This window comes from Syngnathus acus, chromosome 1 (genome assembly GCF_901709675.1).
Source record: "Syngnathus acus chromosome 1, fSynAcu1.2, whole genome shotgun sequence".
Classification (NCBI taxonomy): Eukaryota; Metazoa; Chordata; class Actinopteri; order Syngnathiformes; family Syngnathidae; genus Syngnathus; species Syngnathus acus.
Genome location: NC_051087.1, coordinates 6,250,759 through 6,271,160, shown reverse-complemented (window position 1 = coordinate 6,271,160; position 20,402 = coordinate 6,250,759). Strand labels below are relative to the sequence as shown.

The 20,402-nt window shown below is 44.4% G+C and overlaps 2 protein-coding genes and 1 long non-coding RNA gene across 6 annotated transcripts; 1 reads left to right on the top strand and 2 right to left on the bottom strand.

Moving 5' to 3' along the window:
• The first annotated feature begins 512 nt into the window (after positions 1–512).
• polq (polymerase (DNA directed), theta) lies at positions 513–12,007 on the top strand. Of its 2 annotated transcripts, none has more exons than XM_037256620.1 (35): positions 513–699; positions 793–826; positions 903–1,231; positions 1,302–1,528; positions 1,625–1,801; positions 1,876–2,006; positions 2,083–2,239; positions 2,316–2,427; positions 2,499–2,700; positions 2,786–2,927; positions 3,155–3,301; positions 3,382–3,594; positions 3,669–3,811; positions 3,876–4,065; positions 4,228–4,370; positions 4,511–4,704; positions 4,935–5,059; positions 5,194–5,437; positions 5,528–6,848; positions 7,001–8,261; positions 8,349–8,480; positions 8,542–8,732; positions 8,829–9,036; positions 9,102–9,295; positions 9,365–9,493; positions 9,562–9,736; positions 9,809–9,929; positions 10,034–10,134; positions 10,215–10,297; positions 10,369–10,470; positions 10,538–10,649; positions 10,766–10,890; positions 11,174–11,309; positions 11,401–11,501; positions 11,693–12,007. In XM_037256620.1, exons 1-35 carry the CDS (start codon positions 626–628, stop codon positions 11,804–11,806), a joined length of 7,590 nt encoding a protein of 2,529 aa, XP_037112515.1. In that variant the 5' UTR covers positions 513–625; the 3' UTR covers positions 11,807–12,007. The 2 variants fall into 2 exon arrangements, with proteins under 2 accessions (XP_037112515.1, XP_037112506.1); XM_037256611.1 differs by having other exon boundaries at positions 11,395–11,501.
• LOC119125850 lies at positions 701–3,265 on the bottom strand. The gene is made up of 2 exons (XR_005098535.1): positions 3,140–3,265; positions 701–1,137 (listed from the first exon to the last, which is right to left on the bottom strand). It is a non-coding gene; the product is annotated as an uncharacterized LOC119125850 (long non-coding RNA).
• uba6 (ubiquitin like modifier activating enzyme 6) lies at positions 11,978–20,393 on the bottom strand. Of its 3 annotated transcripts, none has more exons than XM_037256650.1 (32): positions 20,067–20,089; positions 19,779–19,874; positions 19,516–19,610; positions 19,098–19,126; positions 18,746–18,840; positions 18,556–18,667; positions 18,370–18,450; positions 18,152–18,274; positions 17,883–18,006; positions 17,703–17,806; positions 17,551–17,613; positions 17,378–17,454; positions 17,222–17,288; positions 16,996–17,139; positions 16,770–16,916; positions 16,583–16,663; positions 16,404–16,481; positions 15,960–16,141; positions 15,716–15,821; positions 15,539–15,628; positions 15,361–15,441; positions 15,141–15,269; positions 14,976–15,027; positions 14,836–14,899; positions 14,686–14,755; positions 14,521–14,592; positions 14,315–14,438; positions 14,052–14,245; positions 13,787–13,914; positions 13,492–13,579; positions 13,340–13,434; positions 11,978–13,008 (listed from the first exon to the last, which is right to left on the bottom strand). In XM_037256650.1, the coding sequence occupies exons 2-32, from the start codon at positions 19,817–19,819 to the stop codon at positions 12,867–12,869; spliced, it is 3,078 nt and encodes a 1,025-aa protein (XP_037112545.1). In that variant the 5' UTR covers positions 19,820–19,874; positions 20,067–20,089; the 3' UTR covers positions 11,978–12,866. The 3 variants fall into 3 exon arrangements, with proteins under 3 accessions (XP_037112545.1, XP_037112537.1, XP_037112529.1); XM_037256642.1 differs by having other exon boundaries at positions 19,955–20,088; XM_037256634.1 differs by lacking the exon at positions 20,067–20,089 and adding an exon at positions 20,320–20,393 and having other exon boundaries at positions 12,144–13,008.
• Positions 20,394–20,402: the final 9 nt, after the last annotated feature.

The following is a 20,402-nucleotide window of genomic DNA, read 5'->3' as shown; positions in this document are numbered from 1 at the left end:
TTCAGTTCACCTAAAAGAACTGGAATGCACATCAGTAGTCTCAACGGGTAGAGGGCGGGGCGGGGCGGGGCGGAGGAGGTACGCCCACCCACTGCCTGCTCAGTGCTCACACCCTTCTTCTCCCCATGACAGACAAGCTCCAACACGTTGTTTCACGCGCAAAGGCGTAGCGAGTCATTTTGTGGCCCAAGGGAAATTTCCCATAGGGCCTTAAACATCCAACTTTAAAGTCAATGCAAAATGACAATAACATATCTTGTACATTCGATGCACTTGCAGAGAATAGTGTTGCACCAAGCCTGTCAAATCCGAATGAATTAAATCACAAGCGCGCACGCGCTCTCTCTCACACACACACAGGACAACGACAAAATGTATGCAGCAAATATTCTGCCCACAGCCAATGATTTGAGTTATAAAATGTTATCTTACTGTTATAAGATACAGTGTACGCATGTCGAAATCGTCCAGGAACCTTTACGTGCGAGTCTTATTTCCCGTCGGACTATTTTCCGTGAAACGATAAAAGAGTTGCAGAGTTGTTTATAAACCGGCGACGGGAAACAATCCGATGTCATGTTAAATAACGGCAATCTTCAAACACGATCATCAAAATCAGCACAACATGAGTGCGCTTGGTGGTCCTCCTTTGAAAAGAAAATGCTACATGGGAATGCACAAGATCAAGAAGAAAAAGATGTAAGTTTTCTTTTGGAGCTTTTAAAAAAGATGTAAAATGATTTCAAGCGTTTATGGAGATATGTGATAACTTTTCCCGATCCGATTTACCAGCGATGATCCAGCTCACAGTCACAATGGCACAATGGTGAGTTGCACATGAGTATACTGTATTTATATTCTGTATCTTCTCTCACAAGAGGTCTCTTGATTCCATCCTGTAGGGTGTTGCAGTCGGAGAGTCCACGCTGGCTCTTGATGCCGAGATCCTGCAAGTGGACGACCCAGGAAATAATGCATCTGACGCGCAGAAAAAGGCACGCGTTTCTGAAGACGAGGAACTTCTCAGCATTCGGGAAAATAACTGGGAAGAAAATGGCAAGAAACTTACTAGGAGAGCAAATTGCAAAGACCTCGCTCATCGGCTTCTCTTCAGTGAGGACTTGGCGGAATCACCGCCTGCAGGGTGTCAGAAGAGCAACAATTTAGCAGCAGCTCCTGCATGTCGCAAAAAATATACAAAACGTCACAGAGGGGCTGAAACATCTACTTTGTGAGTCTTAACTTGCACTCATCTCATATATAAGCTTTTTACTGGTGATGTCTTATTATTTGTATTTCAGAAGGCGGAAGCGTGTGTATAACAGGAAAAAAAAGGGACATGAGAATACGAATGCAGGTCCATCTCCTAATATTTCTGGAGACCACATCTTGTTCAGTCCCAAGCACATGGCTGCTGCTGTGAAGAGGTCCAAACTGCAGCAATCATCACAGAATCAGTCCATCTCTGTGCTGACGATTCCCAGCGGCTTAGAGCAGTGGACTTTCAGTGACACCTCACATCAGTCGGGTAAAACATCCAAAGATCAACATGATGGATTTTTTTGGTTCTGGATGAACTCCTCCCATTTTACTGAGATTTCTCTATGTGCTCTCAACTGCATAGGCTTGGCTTTGTGTGTTCCTGAGTCACAATCGGACAAGCTGTTGTTATCCAGTTGGGGTTTACCCACCCCAGTCTTGAAGTGTTACAACAAACACGGAGTAACCCGCATGTTTGACTGGCAGGCTCAATGCCTCAGCCTTGGTCAAGTTCTGCAGGGAGGTAACCTGGTCTACTCTGGTAAGACTTCTGCTGCGTTAAAACAAGTCACTTTAAAGATTTCTTTTTTTAAAAAATGTATTCTCATTTTATAGCTCCTACTAGCGCTGGAAAGACTATGGTGTCGGAGTTGCTGATGCTGAAGCGTGTGTTGGAGACGAAAAGAAAAGCTCTCTTGATTTTGCCGTTTGTTTCTGTGGCCAAAGAGAAGATGCACTACCTTCAGGTGAAAAGTGGGAGGCAAATTATGCAAAATGATGCTCTTGTGTCAATGTTGTTCAAACAGTTCTGTGGCCTCTCAGAGCGTATTTCAAGAAGCTGGCGTGCGAGTGGATGGCTTCATGGGAAGCACATCAGCTGCCGGTGGTTTTGCCGCTGTGGACGTGGCTGTATGCACCATAGAGAAGGCCAACTCTCTCATCAACAGACTAATAGAAGAAGGCAATATGGCTTTATTAGGTAATACAGCTGTAAAAGCCAGCTTGCAAGCGGTGATCACGTGTGACTTTTCCCGGGTTTATATTTGTGCCTCTAGGTATGGTCGTGGTGGATGAGTTGCACATGGTTGGAGATTCCGGAAGAGGATATCTACTTGAACTTCTCTTGACCAAAATTCGCTACGTTGCGCAGAAGCTAAATTCAGCTGGGTTTGTGTCTTCTGTGTGTGAGTGTGTTTGGGTGCATTCTTTTATTTCAGACAGATTTCCTGTTTTGATAGGTCGCTTTCTGAAGGGGTGCAGATCGTAGGTATGAGTGCCACCTTGCCCAATTTATCCCTCCTGGCCAACTGGTTAGGCGCAGAGCTTTACCAGACCGACTACAGACCGGTGCCCTTGCAGGAGCATCTGAAAGTGGGCTGCAACATCTACGACAAGAGCCTCACTGTGGTTCGAAAGTTCACTCCAGCACTCCCGACAAAGGTAAATGATAGTGAGCGTCGGTTAATGTGTGACTCGATTAAAAACAAAAAAACGTTTTAATCGTTGATGCTGTTCGTTCTTTAAGGGCGATGATGAGCACATTATCAGTTTGTGTTATGAGACGGTGCGGGAGGGACATTCCGTGTTGCTGTTCTGCCCCTCCAAGAACTGGTGTGAGAAACTGGCCGACAGTATCGCCAGAGAGTTCTACAACCTCAAACATACTGGTTGGTCATGGTTCACACGTTTTCCATAAAGAACGAAAATCGAGGCCCTCACAACGGGTGTTTAATTGCCACTAAATGCCACAAAATGGCGGCAGCCCACTCGTGTTTGTATTAATTGATTCCCTCAATTCACGACAACATTTAGTTTCTCAGCAAATAATATAGGCTAGTTTAGAAACTGCAAATATGCAAATGTTCACTGTATTACTTACATAAATGTATTCCAGAACGTGACGGCGATTCAGAGCTCCAAGCAGTGTGCTTGGATCAGGAGGGTCTGGTGGATGTCATAGCCCAGTTGAGTCGGACTCCAGCAGGATTGGATCCGACTCTAAAGCGTTCTGTGCCGTGGGGAGTGGCCTTTCACCATGCTGGTAAATACACAAAGAAAACACGACTGAACCAAAAATTTTAATCTCCTCTGCTGAGTGGGAATAAAAATGGGTCTCTGCAGGTTTGACATTTGACGAACGTGACGTGTTGGAGGGAGCTTTCCGTCAGGGCACGGTCAGGGTCTTGGCCGCCACCTCCACTCTCTCGTCAGGGGTCAACCTCCCTGCCCGCAGGGTCATCATTCGAACCCCGACCTTTAATGGACACCTGCTGGATCCGCTCACATACAAACAGATGGCTGGACGTGCAGGGAGGAAAGGAGTGGACACAACGGGTATGAAAGTATTTGGACAACACCCCAAAAGACAATCACGTTTTGTTGAATCATGAGTGTTTCCCTCAATCCAGGTGAGAGTGTGCTGGTGTGTAAGGAGGTGGAACGTCAGAAAGGTATTAGTCTCCTCAGAGGTCATCTTCAGCCAATCAAGAGCTGCTTGGTCAGAAGGGAGGGCGAAGGTGTCAACACCAGCATGCTGCGAGCCATTCTGGAGGTCCGATCGTCACGCAATGTCGCTACATCTTTGTCATATTATTACATCACCCTTAACTTTACAGATCATCGTGGGAGGAGTAGCTCGCACGCCTCAGGATGTGAGGTTGTATGCTTCATGTTCACTTCTGGCTGCCAGCATGAAATGCAACAGCAAAGAGGAGTGTGAGGAAGCGAGCAATAAGGGGGCAATTGAGGCCTGTGTCGAATGGCTCATGGAGAATGAATTTATCAGCGTCCAAAAGGAAGGTGAAGGTCAGTTGTGTTCAAAAGTGTTTTTCTGAAGCAGATGTTTTGGTTCAGTAATAGGAGATTGAGAAGTCATTATAGCATAGTCAAAAGAACAAAAAATTGGTCTGTTTGGCTTCCTTAGCTATATTGTAAATAAATCCTTTTTATCCACTGATGCATTTCCAGAGGAGCAATACTGTCCCACACAACTCGGCGCTGCCACTATGTCGTCCTCCCTCTCTCCTACTGAGGCGCTGGGAATATTTGCAGATCTACAGCGGGCTATGAAGGGCTTTGTGCTGGAAAATGACCTGCACGTTCTCTATCTGGTATTGATTATAATAAGTTTTCCCAACCCACTTTATACCAATAAATGCACAACTGAGAATCCCTTAACATCTTCTCAAGCGTATTCCGTATCTCAAATGTAAATGTATCAATGTTATTAATTGCAAACTTACCCCACCAGATCACTCCATTGTATGCGGAGTGGACTACAATAGATTGGTATCAGTTCTTCTGTCTGTGGGAGCAGCTTTCCTCATCGATGAAGCGAGTGGCCGAGTTGGTGGGCATCCAGGAAGGGTTCCTGGCTCGCTCTGTCGGCGGGAAACTTGTCGCCAAGACTGAAAAGCAGCGCAGACAAATGGCAATTCATAAAAGGTATTACATACGTTTATTTAAAGACGCACGCTATGATTACAAGATGCGCTGATTGATGGAATGCAGAAGCGCAAAGTTAGCTTAAAGCTAATACATTCTTCTTTAGGAGAAAATTGCAAAGTTGAGATAGTCTCCAAATTGTGGATGCTTACCAAATTTATATACTAATTTAAAAGCCGTTTCCATGAATAAAAAAAAAAAACCTTCAATTTTTTGGTATCCCTTTTCAGGTTCTTCACCACACTCGTCCTGCAGGATCTAGTGAACGAGGTACCTTTGGGAGCAGTGGCCTCAAAATATAGTTGCAATCGCGGGCAGTTGCAGTCTCTTCAACAGTCTGCTGCCACATATGCAGGTACTCATGAATGGATGAGAAAACAAGAAAATACTTGATATAAATTACTTCGTCAAATTCTGTTCCGTCAAGATGTTTAAATCTCCCAAAAGGCATAACATTATTTTTTAATGGCTGCTGTATTCATCCCTCAGGTATGGTGACAATGTTCTGCAGGCGTCTGGGCTGGGGCAACATGGAGCTGCTGCTGTCTCAGTACCAGACCAGACTGAGCTTCGGCGTCCAGCGTGAGCTCGTGGACTTGGTAAGGGTTTCCCTTCTGACTGCGACAAGGGCACGAGCGTTCTATGTACAAGGCTTGACCACTGTTGCCGAGCTAGCCAGGGCTTCGGTGGCGGATGTGGAGAAAGCACTGAGGAACGCTGTCCCGTTTAAGAGGTAGGATGGTTTACTTGTGGAAAAATGGGTACGAATCGCGGTTCACAAAAAAAAAAAAAAGGTCTGTTGAGCCTTACTGTCCTTTCTCAGCTCCAAGCGTGCAGTGGATGAGAGCGAAGTGGAGGCTGTGGAGCGAAGGAACCTTCGTTGCGTGTGGGCGACCGGCGGGCGGGCTCTGACTGAGCAGGAAGCGGCCGTTGTCATTGTGTCGGAGGCAAAGCGCCTTCTTCAGGGAGACTTGGCACAACTGGGCATTCAGTGGGACCCAGCAACGCTTCCCCGTGCTTCGCCCGCTGTCCAAGATCAGACTGATGGTGTTCGAAACCAACAAGAGAAAGCTGATGTTCAGCCAAATAAGATGGTGGATGCTGAACCTAGACGAGATCACGGGAAATGCAAATCTGACATGAGTGGTATCGAGACACATCTAGAGAAGCAAAGCAAGAAAGACACGACGACGATGGAAACATCAGGCCATGAGGTTCTTGCATGCAGTGTGAAAGAAAAAAAAAATATACAGAGAAAGGAATCCCAAGATGGAGAATCAGGAAATGTAGATAATCTGGAAAAAAGAGAGTTGACAAGCCAGGAGGTGAAATCAGTGCAGGAAGGAGTCACAATTCAAGTTTCAGTCAGAAAGCAAAAACATCAGCCAGTTAGAAATATAACACAAGAACTGGCTGAGATTATGTCCAGCCCGATCCTTCAACTTCCAAAACTTCCTGAACCAGATCTCCCTGTCATGCCTTTTCCTCGCTTGAGAGCACCAAGTTCTAGGTTCGAAGAAGATCCAAGCGTTCGCACAAAGACATCAGACACTGATGATGCTTCTAGGCTTGGCGTATCACCGATGAAGCCAGGGAAACTGAAGCATTCGAGGATCTTAAACAAAGTCCTTCAATCCATACAAACTGACACAAAGCAACAAGACTCGACCGGGCTGACTTCACATGCTGCTGACTTTGCACCCGACCCCGCTCAAGAAGCTCTCAGCAAACTTCCTCTGGATAAACAAGTAGACACGTCAGACTCTTCTCGTCCTTCTTCAGCTCCATTATTCTCACCTGAGACCGAGCGTGGGAGAGTGGAGGCTGCGGAGGCGGCCATGTGTTCATCTCCAGAGCTCTATGCCGGTGAGGATCGAAATGAAGAGACGTTTGGTGACAGTTTTGAATTGGACACTCAGACTGAACGGATAATTGTCCAGCCAGAATTAGAACACGCTGCTGGAAATGATGGACATTTGAATGACAGAGGTCGTATTCAAACGGAGACAATGGCAGCTATTGTGGAGCAGCGTAACGAAGACGGAGGAAGTGCGGGACTTCAAGGCCTGAACGGCAAATGCCCCCTTTTTAGTAGTTCTCTGACCGACAGCCAGATGGAGCTCATCCTTGACACCAGTCATCAGGTGAGTGATGCTATCATCATTGATTTGTTTCCACCAAGTGATACTAAAAACAAATAAATACACTGGAACCTCGATTTAACAGACTCTGAGCTAACAGACAACGGCTCCTTTGAAATAAACGGTAGCTAAGAAGGGTTGTGATGTTTCCGCAGAATTCTGCTGACAATAATGTGCTTGACCGTAATTCCGGTACTACTGCTGCTGTGGAGGAACCAAACAGAAGCAGCAGCTTCTTGTTCGACAGCCTGTATGAGAACTCTCTACACCAAACGGACCAGGCTGGATCAGCTGACAGGGAGCAGGTCAGCCAGGAAGTGAGAAGCATCCACCCTCGATTGTCCCCCCAGGAGAGACGTCACAACGAGCTCCTCGTCACCCAGGAGGCTGAGAAGCATGAAGCGATCCAGTGGGGTGAGTCTTTTTTCAATCTGTCGGAGTGGGGCAACTCTTTACTAGCGGGTGAGCATTTTCTGGAGAGGCAGCAGGCCGTTCAACTGGAAAGTGACGTTCATCCTGAGGAGCACCTATCATCTGCGCAAGCTGAGCCGCAAACAAGGCTGAGTGAGGAATGCGACAAGAAGGAACAGGCAGGTGAACTCATCACTGTACCATCAGATGATGTCATTTCTAAACAATCACCACAGAGAAACCTTTATTGCAGTCCTGGTCTGCAGGAGATCTTTGATTGCTGGCCCAGTTTTTCTGATCAACCTGTGGAAAATTGTACTTTGGCCCACATAGACAATAATAAGCAAATTCCTCCTTCAAGCAATGTAGAGACTCCTAAAAAGTCTCTTCAAGGGAGGAGAAAATGCCCAAAGTCTTTCAATACAAAGCGCCAATCAGATTCTGTTCAGCCTGAAGCACCAAGAGAGGCACCAGAGAGACCGGGTTCTGCTGGTGACTTGATACCCCCCACTCAGGAGACACCACCTGTGACGCCCAGAATAAAGCTAACCACTACATCTATACACTCACCTCTCTCCGTCCCACCGCTCAAGCAATCGACACCCTTGGGCATCCTGCCTGGGAAACCTGCAAAATGTCAAAAGAGTGACATACCAGGAGCTTTTTCTAAATCCAAAAATATGACGCGGGAATCACAGCAACACACTGAGGGAACATCCGGGTCCCGACCCCAGTCTCCCGCAGACCCGAACCCACGTCTCTCTCCTGACGAAGCCTCGTCCGACTCCTACGAGGGCTTCTCTCTGCAGCTCTCCCAGGATGACGCGCTCTCCCCCAGCAACTGTAACGTGTTCTCCATCATCGACGTTTCAAGTGACAAGCGCCTTTTTGAGACGTTTATCAAGGAGTGGAAAACTAAAGAATGCTTTTCTTTGGCTTTGGCCTGTGAAAAAGTTGCACACCAGCAGGAGCCCAAAGAGGAAATAAAAGGGAAACGTAAGCGAGGTAATCAATTTTGTTTTGCATTTGCTGGGAAATGTGTGTTCCATAAGTCCAGTCAGAGCACAGTGTGTTTGCCCGTTGTGTATACAGAACAAGAGAAGCTCCATGATGCTGATGGTTTTCCTGTAAGAGGCAATAATGGACTGCTGCTAATTGGACTGTCTGTCTGCTGGGGAGCGAGAGATGCATTCTATATATCCTTTCAGCGAAACCAGAACAAAGGTACACACACGCACACACACTCACGCGGGATTGAGGTCATCCAGTTTTCTTTGCTTCTCAGGTTTGAGTTTAAGTCTCGCCCCACCGGATCTGGATGACAGTTTGCCAGTGGGTGAGAGGCTGGAGCATGTGAAGGCTCTTCTCAGCCGACCTTCAGCTGGCGCCGTTGTTGCGTATGACATCATACAGGTATACAAGAAGCTGGTGTTGAGCTGCGGCATCAGCTTGGAGGGAAACTGTGAAGACCCAAAGGTAAGACCACCTACGATATTTGGGTGGGGAGTGGCATCCTCAACTGGAGTAAACAAAAACCATTTGCGTTCTTTCTTTTCTGATGTTTTTCTCCAGGTAGCATGCTGGCTGATAGACCCGAGCACTGACGAGAGGACTCTGGCCAATATGATCACTGTGTACTGTCCAGAAGAGATCCCTCTTTTGGACGGACTCGGGAATGCACATGCCTACTGTCCCCGCGTAAGGGCGGCCACCTCCAGTGTGCTCATACACACCGTCATGGACCATCTCAGAACTCTTCTCCACAAAGACGGCATGCTTGGTAGGACTGGTTAAGATGTAAGGATCGTGACTATGAGAAACTCTCACATGTTCTTTCCTGTCCAGAATCCTTTAGGAGCGTGGAGATGCCTTCGCAGGTGTGTCTGGCTCTGCTGGAACTCAACGGAGTGGGCTTCAGTGTCGAGGAGTGTGAGAGACAAAAGCATGTGATGCAAGCTAAACTGGCAGCGCTGGAATCACAAGCGTACGATCTGGCGGGCCATACCTTCTCCCTTACTTGTATCGATGACATAGCGCAGGTCAGATGGTGTTTTATTCCACTTCTGGAAGGTGCCATTAAAATTTAAATCGTCCATGTCCTTTTGTAGATTCTGTTCTTCGAGCTGCATCTGCCTCCAAACGGTGACGTGACCCCGTCGAAGAACAAGAAAACCCTCGGACGCACCCGCAGAGGTGGAGGCAGAGTTCGACTCGGGAAGCAGTTCAGCACAACTAAGGTGAACCCCTACCCAAAAAAAAAAAAAAGCTTTACAAGAGTCCCTCTAAACTCAACTGCTCTTTTCAGGATGTTCTAGAGAAGCTTCGTCCTCTACATCCGCTCCCAGGCGTGATTCTGGAGTGGAGGAGGATCACCAACGCTTTGACTAAAGTGGTGTTCCCGCTGCAGAGGGAGAAGCAGTACCACACTACACTGGCCATGGATAGAATCTACCCCGTAGCTCAGACGCACACGGCTACAGGTCCACACGTCACGCCTCTGCATCTGGATCATCCTAGAAAATATTCTGTATTCTTTTTTTCTATTGATTTAGGTCGAGTGAGCTTTAAAGAGCCTAATATACAGAATGTTCCCAAAGACTTTGACATTGACATGCCCACTGTGGTGGGAGAGAGCCCGCCTTCACAAGATGGGCTCTACAAGAGCAAATATGGGTATGTCACATTTCAAAATAAGACCCAACAATTAAATTGGAATGGCGGTGGAGTAGAATGCAATTTTTAAAGTGCAAAGGTTATAAGACAATGTTATGCTGCAGAAGGAAGAGACGTTCTCTGGCTCCGTCAGTTCCCAGTGATGCTGCCAATCGAGGCCCGTCTTTTTCCGTCAGCATGAGACACGCTTTTGTGCCTTTCTCAGGTCCGTGATGCATTTCAGTCCATGTAGTGCCTTTTCACCTATGTCTCACATTTGTTGTGCTCACCTTTGTTTTGCTGCAGGTGGGATGATATTGGCCGTCGATTATTCCCAGCTGGAGTTGAGAGTGCTGGCTCACCTTTCCAAAGATCAACGTCTGCTGCAGGTCTGGACCGAGGCACATTGTCAACTCTTGAGAGAAGCAGAAATAAATGATTGTGTGTGTGTCTATGCTAGGTGTTGAATGGGGGGGCCGACGTGTTTCGCTGTATCGCTGCCGAATGGAAAAGCGTCGACCCGGACGCTGTCAACGACAACCTCAGACAACAAGCCAAACAGGTGCTTCAGCGCTTACATGTGACAACGTGGCCAAATCACTCAACCCTCATGTCTGGTTTCTCTCCAGATTTGCTACGGCATCATTTACGGGATGGGGGCCAAGTCTTTAGGAGAGCAGATGGACGTGGAGGAGAACGATGCCGCCTGCTATATCGAGAGTTTCAAGGCCAGATACAAAGGTAGGTACCATTTTATATTCTTACACTAGAGCAGAGATCGTCGTCAATTCCACTTCATTTCTCTGAAAAAAAAAAAATCTTGCATTGGATGTAATTAAATTGTTCTCTGTGTGTAGGGATCAATAGTTTCCTCAAAGAAACAGTGAAGAAGTGCATCAAGGATGGCTATGTTCAGACTCTTATGGGACGTCGCAGATACCTTCCTGGAATCACCAGCACAAATCCTCATGTCAAAGCACACGTATGCATTCGAGTCGAGTTTAAAAAAATATGTTACTACCCTGTATTGTGGAAAAAACACGTTAAAAGACTTTTAGCAGAAACGTTTCTAAAACTAGAATTTTCATCTAGCTGTGCTAACAAAATAAAAACTTAGATTAGCTCTTTTTTTTGTTTCGGTTTCTTGCATCATGAGCATCAAGATAGTTCAGAATGGCAGACAGGCAAATGCAAAATGGAATATATCTTATTGACAGTGATGTATAATGATGCATAGCCCTTGATAACTTATAACTCATATCTAGGCGGAGCGTCAAGCAGTGAACACAACTGTCCAGGGCTCAGCAGCAGACATTGTTAAACGCGCCACCATCAACATCCACAAGCGGCTGAGAAAAACATACTCGAAAGCTCCACTCTCTCACCAGCACACACGCGCAGGTAACACATAACCAAACATGCTCGCAATCAAGACCTTATTGTGTGTCTGTAATATGCATGTGTGACACAAAACTGTCTCCTGTAGGTACAGACAGTCATCCTCGGAGAGGCGCACACTTGAGAGGGGCGTACTTTGTCCTGCAGCTCCATGATGAACTGTTCTATGAAACTGCAGAGGAGAATCTCATACAGGTAAGAACGTGTTGGAGATAACTACATTTACACCCGTCTAAACCAACCTAAGGTACAGCTGCACTTTCAAAGGAGATCTTGTACATTTCTGTCTTTTGCAAAGATATTAGTGTGATATTTGAATTGAAATGTTTTTATCGTGTCATACCTAACGATATTGTAAAGTAATTGTTTTTCCAATTGTTTTCCAGGTTGCTCAGATAGTAAAGAGAGAGATGGAGTCAGCAGTAAAACTTTATGTGAAGCTAAAAGCCAAAGTAAAGGCAGGACCAAGCTGGGGGAATTTGCAGGACTTGGATATTTAATGTGCTTTTCTGTGTGGCTATTGTCTGTCATATTTATGTTTTTAATCACAGCGTAAAGAATGAAATGTCAATTAACTGGGCGAACATATCAATTTGAATGCTGTCAATTTGAGATTTTTTTTAAACTGAATTGACTATTAACATCTGTATCCATGACACTAAGCAATGAAATAAAATAATCATGATCACATCTTTATTGAACCACTGAATTGAGTGTCATCATTATCATCATTTCTCACTGACAGTTTTGATTTGTAATTCGGAATATTGACTGCAAATAATGTGAAACAGAACGTGTTTGTGTGTAGAGGTGGAACTCAACGCCAAATTACTTTTCAACAATCACTCTTCAAAACACTTGTAGAAAAGCTTTCAACAAATATGTGCAACACGTAAAGGACTTTAACTTCACAATTCATCCACACAACACACCAAGAAGTAAATAAATGCAACATTGACATACCAGGTAGAACAGAAATCTAGAAATAAAATCTAGAAAAATGTTGCTCTTGATTCCAGAGGTGAAGCAGTATAAAGATGTTAACTGAAGTCCTTCTGCAACTAATTAGCAAGTGTAGAAGTGAAAGCAGCGACGACAATGATGGAACAATGCTCGGAAACACGAGTAAAACCTTTTTTTGTTACAACTGTGGCTAAAATGGTTGAAAATGACAAATAACTAGTATGTTACACCTCTAAACCAAACGCGACTGTCCTTAGATGTGGCCAAAACGACTCACAAATGAGAAAATTGGTGCTGTGTGGTGGGAGTCTGAACACTTTTTCAAAATCAGGCTTTAGTACCACAAACAAAAAAGGAGTCTTAAGGCATCAGCATAGTTGTCCAACTTATCGTCAGAGTAAAAAAAAAAAAACCCCAGAAACGAGAACATACTGTATGTACACAAATACAGTTAAGTGCTACCCGGGGACCTTCATGTTCTGGTTGGATCAGATGCATGAAAACCAGGAACCATAACTGAGGAAGAGCGGTGTGTACAGCGACCACTTCCTCGTCATTCTGACGGTATACATGAAGGATACAGGAAGCGGGATGTCGTCAAGGCATGGGCTCGTCGCGGCTGAAGAAGTACCTAACAGGAGGACCGGCGAGGTCTTCTTCTTCGGCTCTCTCCGGAGCAAAAGATACCGTGAGGTCTACGTACTGTCGGCCCGCCGATGGCTTGATCAGCTTCTGCATCCTGCATGCAAAAAAAAAAAAAAAAAAAACCCGGGCTTGCTAACCTCAAGTGACCAAAGCCCTGAGGCACTGTGATGTCATTTTCAAGCTTAAACTAGTTAAACTTACAAATAATAAGCAAAGATATCTAAAAATCTCTATGTGCTAGGAGAAACAAATAGAGCATTTTTTGAATTAGCATCAAACAATAGAATGAGGGATGTAAAAAAGCCAACTCTGATTAAAATTTGCTTTCCTTAGTGCTATTTTTTAACCCAAAATGGAGACTGGCTCATTAATGTCTGATTGCCTATCAGGGCGATAAAATAACATGTTCTCAATGAAACACTCACGTCAGTTTCAGTCTCTTTGAGTGTCCTGGTATCACAGGTACATAGAGCATCTTCACACCATAGACGACCATCGTGGGTTCGATTCCATACTTCTCCTGAAATGGCAATCGTAAACATTGCAGAAATGACAGCAAATTGCAAGTGTTTCTCACCCTGACTGCATTTATGAAGTCAGACAAGGTGAAGTCCTCGTGGCCGCTGATAGTCCAGATGTCCCAGATGGAAAAGGAGATGTTCTCCCTGAAAGACACATCATGAGGATGCCACAATACTTTAATCATGAGGGTCAGAGGCAGGGTGCACACAGCATATTTTTGAGGCGGAATGTGTGAAGGCTAACCATAACTCCACTGTGCTGTCGTTGAGTAAATATCTCTGGGGCCTCGAAGCTCAACATACCTCAAATTGTGGTTGGTAAGACAAAATGATCCGGCTAGATAGTGTTACCTGATGAATGCCTGTTTGACAGGCGCTGGCTCAGTGAAGACTACAACAGGGAGGGCTAAATTGAAAAAGCAGTTCTTCAAAGATTCAAAGCCAAAGCCTCCAACTATCTTGATCAGCTCCAGGGAAACCTAAGGCATAACAATCGAGCGTGTCAAACTACTGCATGATGTAATGGGACATGCTCGGAGTGACGATTGTCGCGACAAAAGCATGATCAGAAATTGATGTTTTTTTTTTTAGATACTATATCAGGCCATCTTCTCACCAGTCCAGCCACAGCTGCTGTTGCCGTGGCGATGGCAGGTATGATCTTGCCGGCAATGCGTTTGGTCTTGAATCTGTCGGCAGGCTCAATAGAGTACATGTTGGCTCTGAGGGCGGACGCCGATGTGACAAAATCTAAGTGGCCGTTGCTGTCGTCGTCCTTCTCAAAATCCAGCGGCGACATCCGCAACCTCTCTACACATCACATGAGAACATACACTTGTACTGCCTTAAAAAAAAAACAAGCCATTTCGCTTAAGGTACCTTCTTTAACAAAGTCGCCAGAAATGGCATATTGTAGCTGCCCGATAGCTGCTCTCTCCTCTTCACTGCTGAGAGGCATCTTCAACTGATCCGGCTTCTTTGCCGCCTCATCTGTTTCGATGCACTGTGAAAACGGCGATGAGCAAAGATAAACAGAGCTCATCACCAGTTACGGTTAAATCTTTCAAAGTGACATTGAGTCATACTTTGACAGAGGGCTGGTATTCGGGGATCTTCACATGAGACAGGATTTCAGCCACAATCTCTTCACTGAGATCCTGAAAGAAAAGTGACAAACGGCAATGGCGCAGTCTGTGTACGTGTTGCATGTGCCACGTACGGTCGTGCACGTAAATAAGTCAGCAACTGACCTCCTCTGAGTAAGGAATGTTATCAATTCCAGCAAAGAGTCGGGCCGTGCTGACAATAAAGGTAAAGTGCCTGTAGGGAAAGAAAGAAACAGTGAGGTATGATGAACTGTGCGGTACATAAGACCAGTAATGTCAAAGCGGTTTACTCACAGGGGTTCTTTTAAGTCGAAATCGATGGGAGATGGCGGTCTTTTGGGAGACTGCCAAAATAAACCTGACAAACAGAGATAGAGGTGTGCTTTGCTGCCAAGTACATAATAGGCTTCTATGGGAATTGGTTGAAAACTTACTTCCATCTTTTAACCTTGTATCCAGTGGGAACGCGTGCAGAAGTTGCAGGGCCTAAGTGAAGAGATCATTTCACTCAAAATTCCTTTTTTCATTTATTATGCACTAACAATATCTAATACAAGAGCAGTGTCAAAAATGTCACTTTAAAAAGATAATGATCTTACCTTTCTCTTGAAATACTTTTCAAATTTAAGCCGAGCCAAGGTTATGCACTGTTCCCAACAATGGGGACGCCTGTTGAGCAGTTTAATAACTTCAAACGAGCCATCCAAACTTTCACCCGCCTGCATCCTCTGTACACAAATGTAAAGGGATCATTCTAAAAACCAATTGGGAGAGAAATGGGTCATTGTGTGGAGTAGTAACAAAAGTCTGGTTTTGCACCTGTAGCACATGTTCAGCTGATTTGTGCGTCTGCCAGAAAGAGTTGTACATGGAGGGCTTCTGGACAAATGCATTTTCAAACTGGATGGGAAAGAAGAAATGAGGACAATAGTGTTAGGTAAGTAGAATCTTTGGTATAATGCGGAAATAAATTCTGATGGGCTTTACGGGGGTCCACCTTGTCCCTGGCCCACTGGATGGTGTGCTCTATGACTGAAGGGAATGATTTGAGGGTGCAGAAAGGAATTTCCTCCTCCGGGGGGTCCCGCTGGTAAACAAAGTTAGGAAAAAAATTCACTCTGTATCTTTAAGAAAAGTTTAAATTTACAGGAAGTGTGTTTGCACGTATACACACATGGCTATTGTAGGACTCGGTCAAATTTGGCACAATGATCTCGGTGTGTCCTTTAGTTCCCATTGTCCCAGAGTCCAGGAGTGCTCTCTGATTGGATACACAGCGGCTGAAAAACATCCAAATAAACTATGTGTTGAGGCCCATTCAAAGGTGCAATAACAATCCAAGTTATTATTATAATGAATTATTTATCATTGAGCACAATGTAATTAGTGCTTGGTGATGCAGGCTAGTTTTGACCTACCTGTCCACGTATCTTCGAGCCTCTACATTGTCCAGTGCAGTGACCACCAGGTTCAGGCGTGAGTAGAAGGAGTCACTATAGATGCTCTCTGTAGCAGGACACACCTTATCGAGGTGAGCATCCAACTGCAGGTCAGGGTTGATCCTAAGTGTGGCTTCTGCTGCTGTCGTACTCTTTGGTTTCTGAAATGAAGAAGAAAAGTATATACATACCGTACGGAGTTTGGGGTAAGTGGATAGGACACCAATATTGACTACAATTTGTGGACATTTTAACATGGTGCATTTTGTTCCATAATTAAGCTCATAACTCAATTTAAAACTCCATATAATACATATGCATGTTTGTAAATAGAAATGATTTTGAAATAATATACAAACAAAATAAATAATAAATAGGAGTTTGAATAGAAAATGTGGAGACTAATCATAATAATCATCTCACCTGTATATGTTGTGGTCTGAAAAGAAACTGTCTATTCAGGTTGGACTTTTCTATGAGGTCTGGATCTGTGATACACACCTAAGAGCAGATGTGGAATAACACATTTTCAGATGGTGAGAAAAAAATCAATGCACGTCAGCTATGTGGTTAAAGTCAAGTAGGAGAAGTAAAGCGTCCACCTGTCCCGAGCTCTGAGCCAGTCCTACTCCGAGCAGTGCAAAGTTTTTCAGCATTTCACAGCCTATGGCACCGCAGCCCACCTGCGAGAGAGAAAAATGAGCATGCATCCCAAAATAATCTGAATAATTGATCCAAGTTTTTTTTTTATTTATTTTTTATTTATTTAAAGAGTTGGACAAAACATACCATGAAGACCCTGAGCTTGTGCAGCTCCCCGCACAACGATTTGCCAATACAAGCTCGCAGTGCATCATAACGGTCTCCCCGAGGAAGAAACTCTTCAGCAGGCAGAGACTGAAGTGGCTTTACTAGCTCAATGGCATCCAGATAAAACTACAGCATAGACAAATAAACCCAAATAAATCCGTGTCACTGTGCCAAGTGCTATTGAGATATGGACAGTATGCCCTACCCATTGCTGCAGGGGTGCAAACTTCCCTGTGATGGCTTTAAGAACCTCCTGACTGGCGAGGCCTCCTACAGCAGCCGCTAAAGGAGGAAGAGTCCCCCTCGCCGTCCTCGCCAGCCATTGCACCAACTCTGCATTCACAGGAGCCTAAACATAAGAGAGGCGGGAATAGCACATTTGATACTTCTGCAATGCAAACATGTTTGGTGGAGGGAGGGGCGGGACTTACTTTGTTCCTGAGTGTTGCATTCACTTCCTCAGTTAACACGAGTAGAGTGTCAGCATCCTGTAAACAGCTTGCGACAGAAAGTACAATCTTTCATGAATCAAGACGAAAAAGCATACACACACAAATGTGTTCCATACAAAGGCAAGTTTCGATTACCCAGTGTTAGGAAGTCTGTTGTGCTGTTCCTGAAATGTGTCCAGAGCCAACATGGCAGCATGGATCTGAAGGGGTGCCTGATGGGAAGGTGGCAAGGAAATTAGGGATGAGGCACCGCTACATATTTGCGATTCGCTTTTCCCCTATTAGCTGGTTAATTTGAAATCTGTCACCTCTGGTTTACTGAAGTCTGGAGTCAAGACCTGAGGATCCCACAGCTGTCGCTCGAGTGTTTCCTGAAATGTTTCGGATAAGTTCAGATCCAACAAAAATAGATTTTTCTCAAGAAATAACCATTATTTATTATTAAATGCATTTGACTCACAAATGTGTATATCTTTGGGGTTTTCACAAGGACAAAAAACCCGCCATGTGCATACTCTTGTAGTTGGGATGTGTCTCCGATTGCAAAACTATGAGGGGAAAGGACTAATAGAAACAAAAGAACATGAGTTCCTCACTTATCTTCAACATCACCGTCAACATCAGAGATAAAAACAAATACCTGAAACCTGTCTTGTGGTGCCATTGAGTTCCATCATGCCATTGACTTCTCTGAAGATGACGATTTGGCCAGTCTGAAGGCCATGAGGCTGGTTGTCCAGGCAGGTGACCACACCAGGATTGTCCTGTGCACAAAACAATAAATATATAAAAGAAATTCTCCCAACAGTTTGTAGCATCAGTAGAGTACTGCTGAGCAACAATGATCAAAATTCAGCCTGGTCCTCCAAAGTCACTCTAAATAATTAGTGTCAAATTTTAACTGCTCACATGAGTGATGCTTTGGATGAAAATCTCCTTGGGTTCTTCTCCGGTGGGATCGAGCACTTCAAACTCCTCTCCGAAATCACAGAACACCCGCACACAGATGCCATATGTGTCACAGCCAATGAACTGCCGAGACAGTGTCGCTCGCGTTAACGTTTCATACAATTGTGTGATTTGCCTTGGTAGAACAGTTGTAGTTGGATTGTGTTTCAAAGGCCTACTCTGATGGGGGGACGCTGTGCGTGGCAAAACTCATTCACTCTCTTCTGAAGACTCAGTCTGGCTTCAGTCAGAATCACGCACTAGGAAAAAGGAAATTAAACAAACCAGTATCAACAGATGCAGTTGTACTCAGTGAACTTTCTAGTCATTCCATGATGCAGACCTGCATATCTTATCTAACATACCTGATACTTTTGGAGGAAGTTGAGATCAGTGTTGTCATCCAGAGCGGAGACGGATGTGTCAACATGGACATAAGGGTTCAACTCCGCAACTCGCGGGCAAACTGCCTCTGCCCTTAAGGAAAGATCGAAAAGGATGTTCAACACTGTGATGGGTGAGAAAATATAGACGGCTCGTCTCTGATGCTATTACCTTTTCCGCTGGCTCAACACATCCTCTTTATGAATAAAGAAGTTGCAGCCCTGATCCCAGGTTTCACACTGCTTTGTGTCATGGAGGGTGACTGACTGTATATACAGTACACAACATTCTCAGAACTTCTTATCTCTTACAGCAATTGAGAAAGATACTGTAGATACAACCACTTATTCACATCTATTGTTCTTAAACTAACAAGGATATTTTAGGATATGGGCGGAAGTACAAGCACAAACAGAACATGCAAAGTCCACATAGGAGGACTTAAGCAAAGATTTGAAACTCTTGACTGACTTAACCACTACTCCCACCATGCTACCATATTCATAATATTACCAGTGCCTACCTTCACACCAGCCAGGACAATGTTCTTTGCTGTGAAAACAAAGACGCCAATAGTCAGATCTCCATTTACTGGGTCACGTATGAAGTAGACACAATGGACTCTTCTTTATGTACACTAGCACAATTTCATGCTAAAATAAAATAACTCTTAATAATTTTATGAGGGCAGTAGAACGTGATTATACAGCAATGCATTTTAAATATTTTCTCTCACAGTGGCAAATAAAAATATTTGGCATAACTAGAAGGATGCAGTCATGCTCTCGGCCACTGTAAACAATAAGAGTGACAATAATGTGCATAATAATTGTAGAGCAGAATCTTTCATAAAGCTATTGTATTGGCACTAACTAATACAATCTCAGCTGGTGTAGCTAATGTAGTCAATGAGTTTATGTTACTATGGTGCAATAACCTACCTATCTCTATTCCCAGCCCTCCCAATCCACTGAGAAACACAGCAGACTGGGCCATTCGGTGCATGGCACTGTCTCCCAACACATAGCGCTGGCGACTGTACAAAGGGGAAAAGATAGTTGTATGTTATAATTTTTTTTTTTTTTTACATGTCAGTAGTTACCTAACACATTATTCTTGGCAACTATGTAATGTCCCACTCCTTCACCGTAACGTTGAGTTAATGATGATCCCTATCAACAGTGAATAACTGGCGTTTCCTTGCCTGTAAAGAGAGTCATCTATTTCCATCGAGTCTTCGGCCATCCTGGGAGGGGGGGAAAGGGTAGGAAATAAACTGCTTGAAAGATAACGATGTGACCTATTAAAACACAGAAGAGTTAGCAGATGAGCTGTCACAAAAGTTGCTGCTTCTAAAAAATAAAAATAAATACAGCGCACCGTGGTTGTAGCTGAATGGCTAACTACATGCCAGCTAACTGCTGTTATCGTTGAAGTGGTATTTACAAAACATTGACTTAGTTAGCAGACTATGAAAACAGCTTCCCTTTACCTGAAACAAAATACAAAATGTGTATTAAAGTATATCTTAGAAAAGCTCTATGTGAGTAGGTGCAGCTAGCTATCATGGTGCCAATGACTGGTACCGGTGACGAGCAACGTCAAGGGGCATGCGTAAATTAGTTAAACGTGCAGACAAACAATTCATAGAGCATATCACTGTGGAAAGAGGCAGCAGATAAATACACATTAACACCGAGGAGAATAAGTTAAATTAGTAGGTAAAATAAATAAATCTTTCATACGTAGAGACTTGACAGTGTGCGTTAAGGAGCGGTGGCGAGTGACTGATTGTGATTGGTTAGATATTTGGAATGTTTCCGGGTTA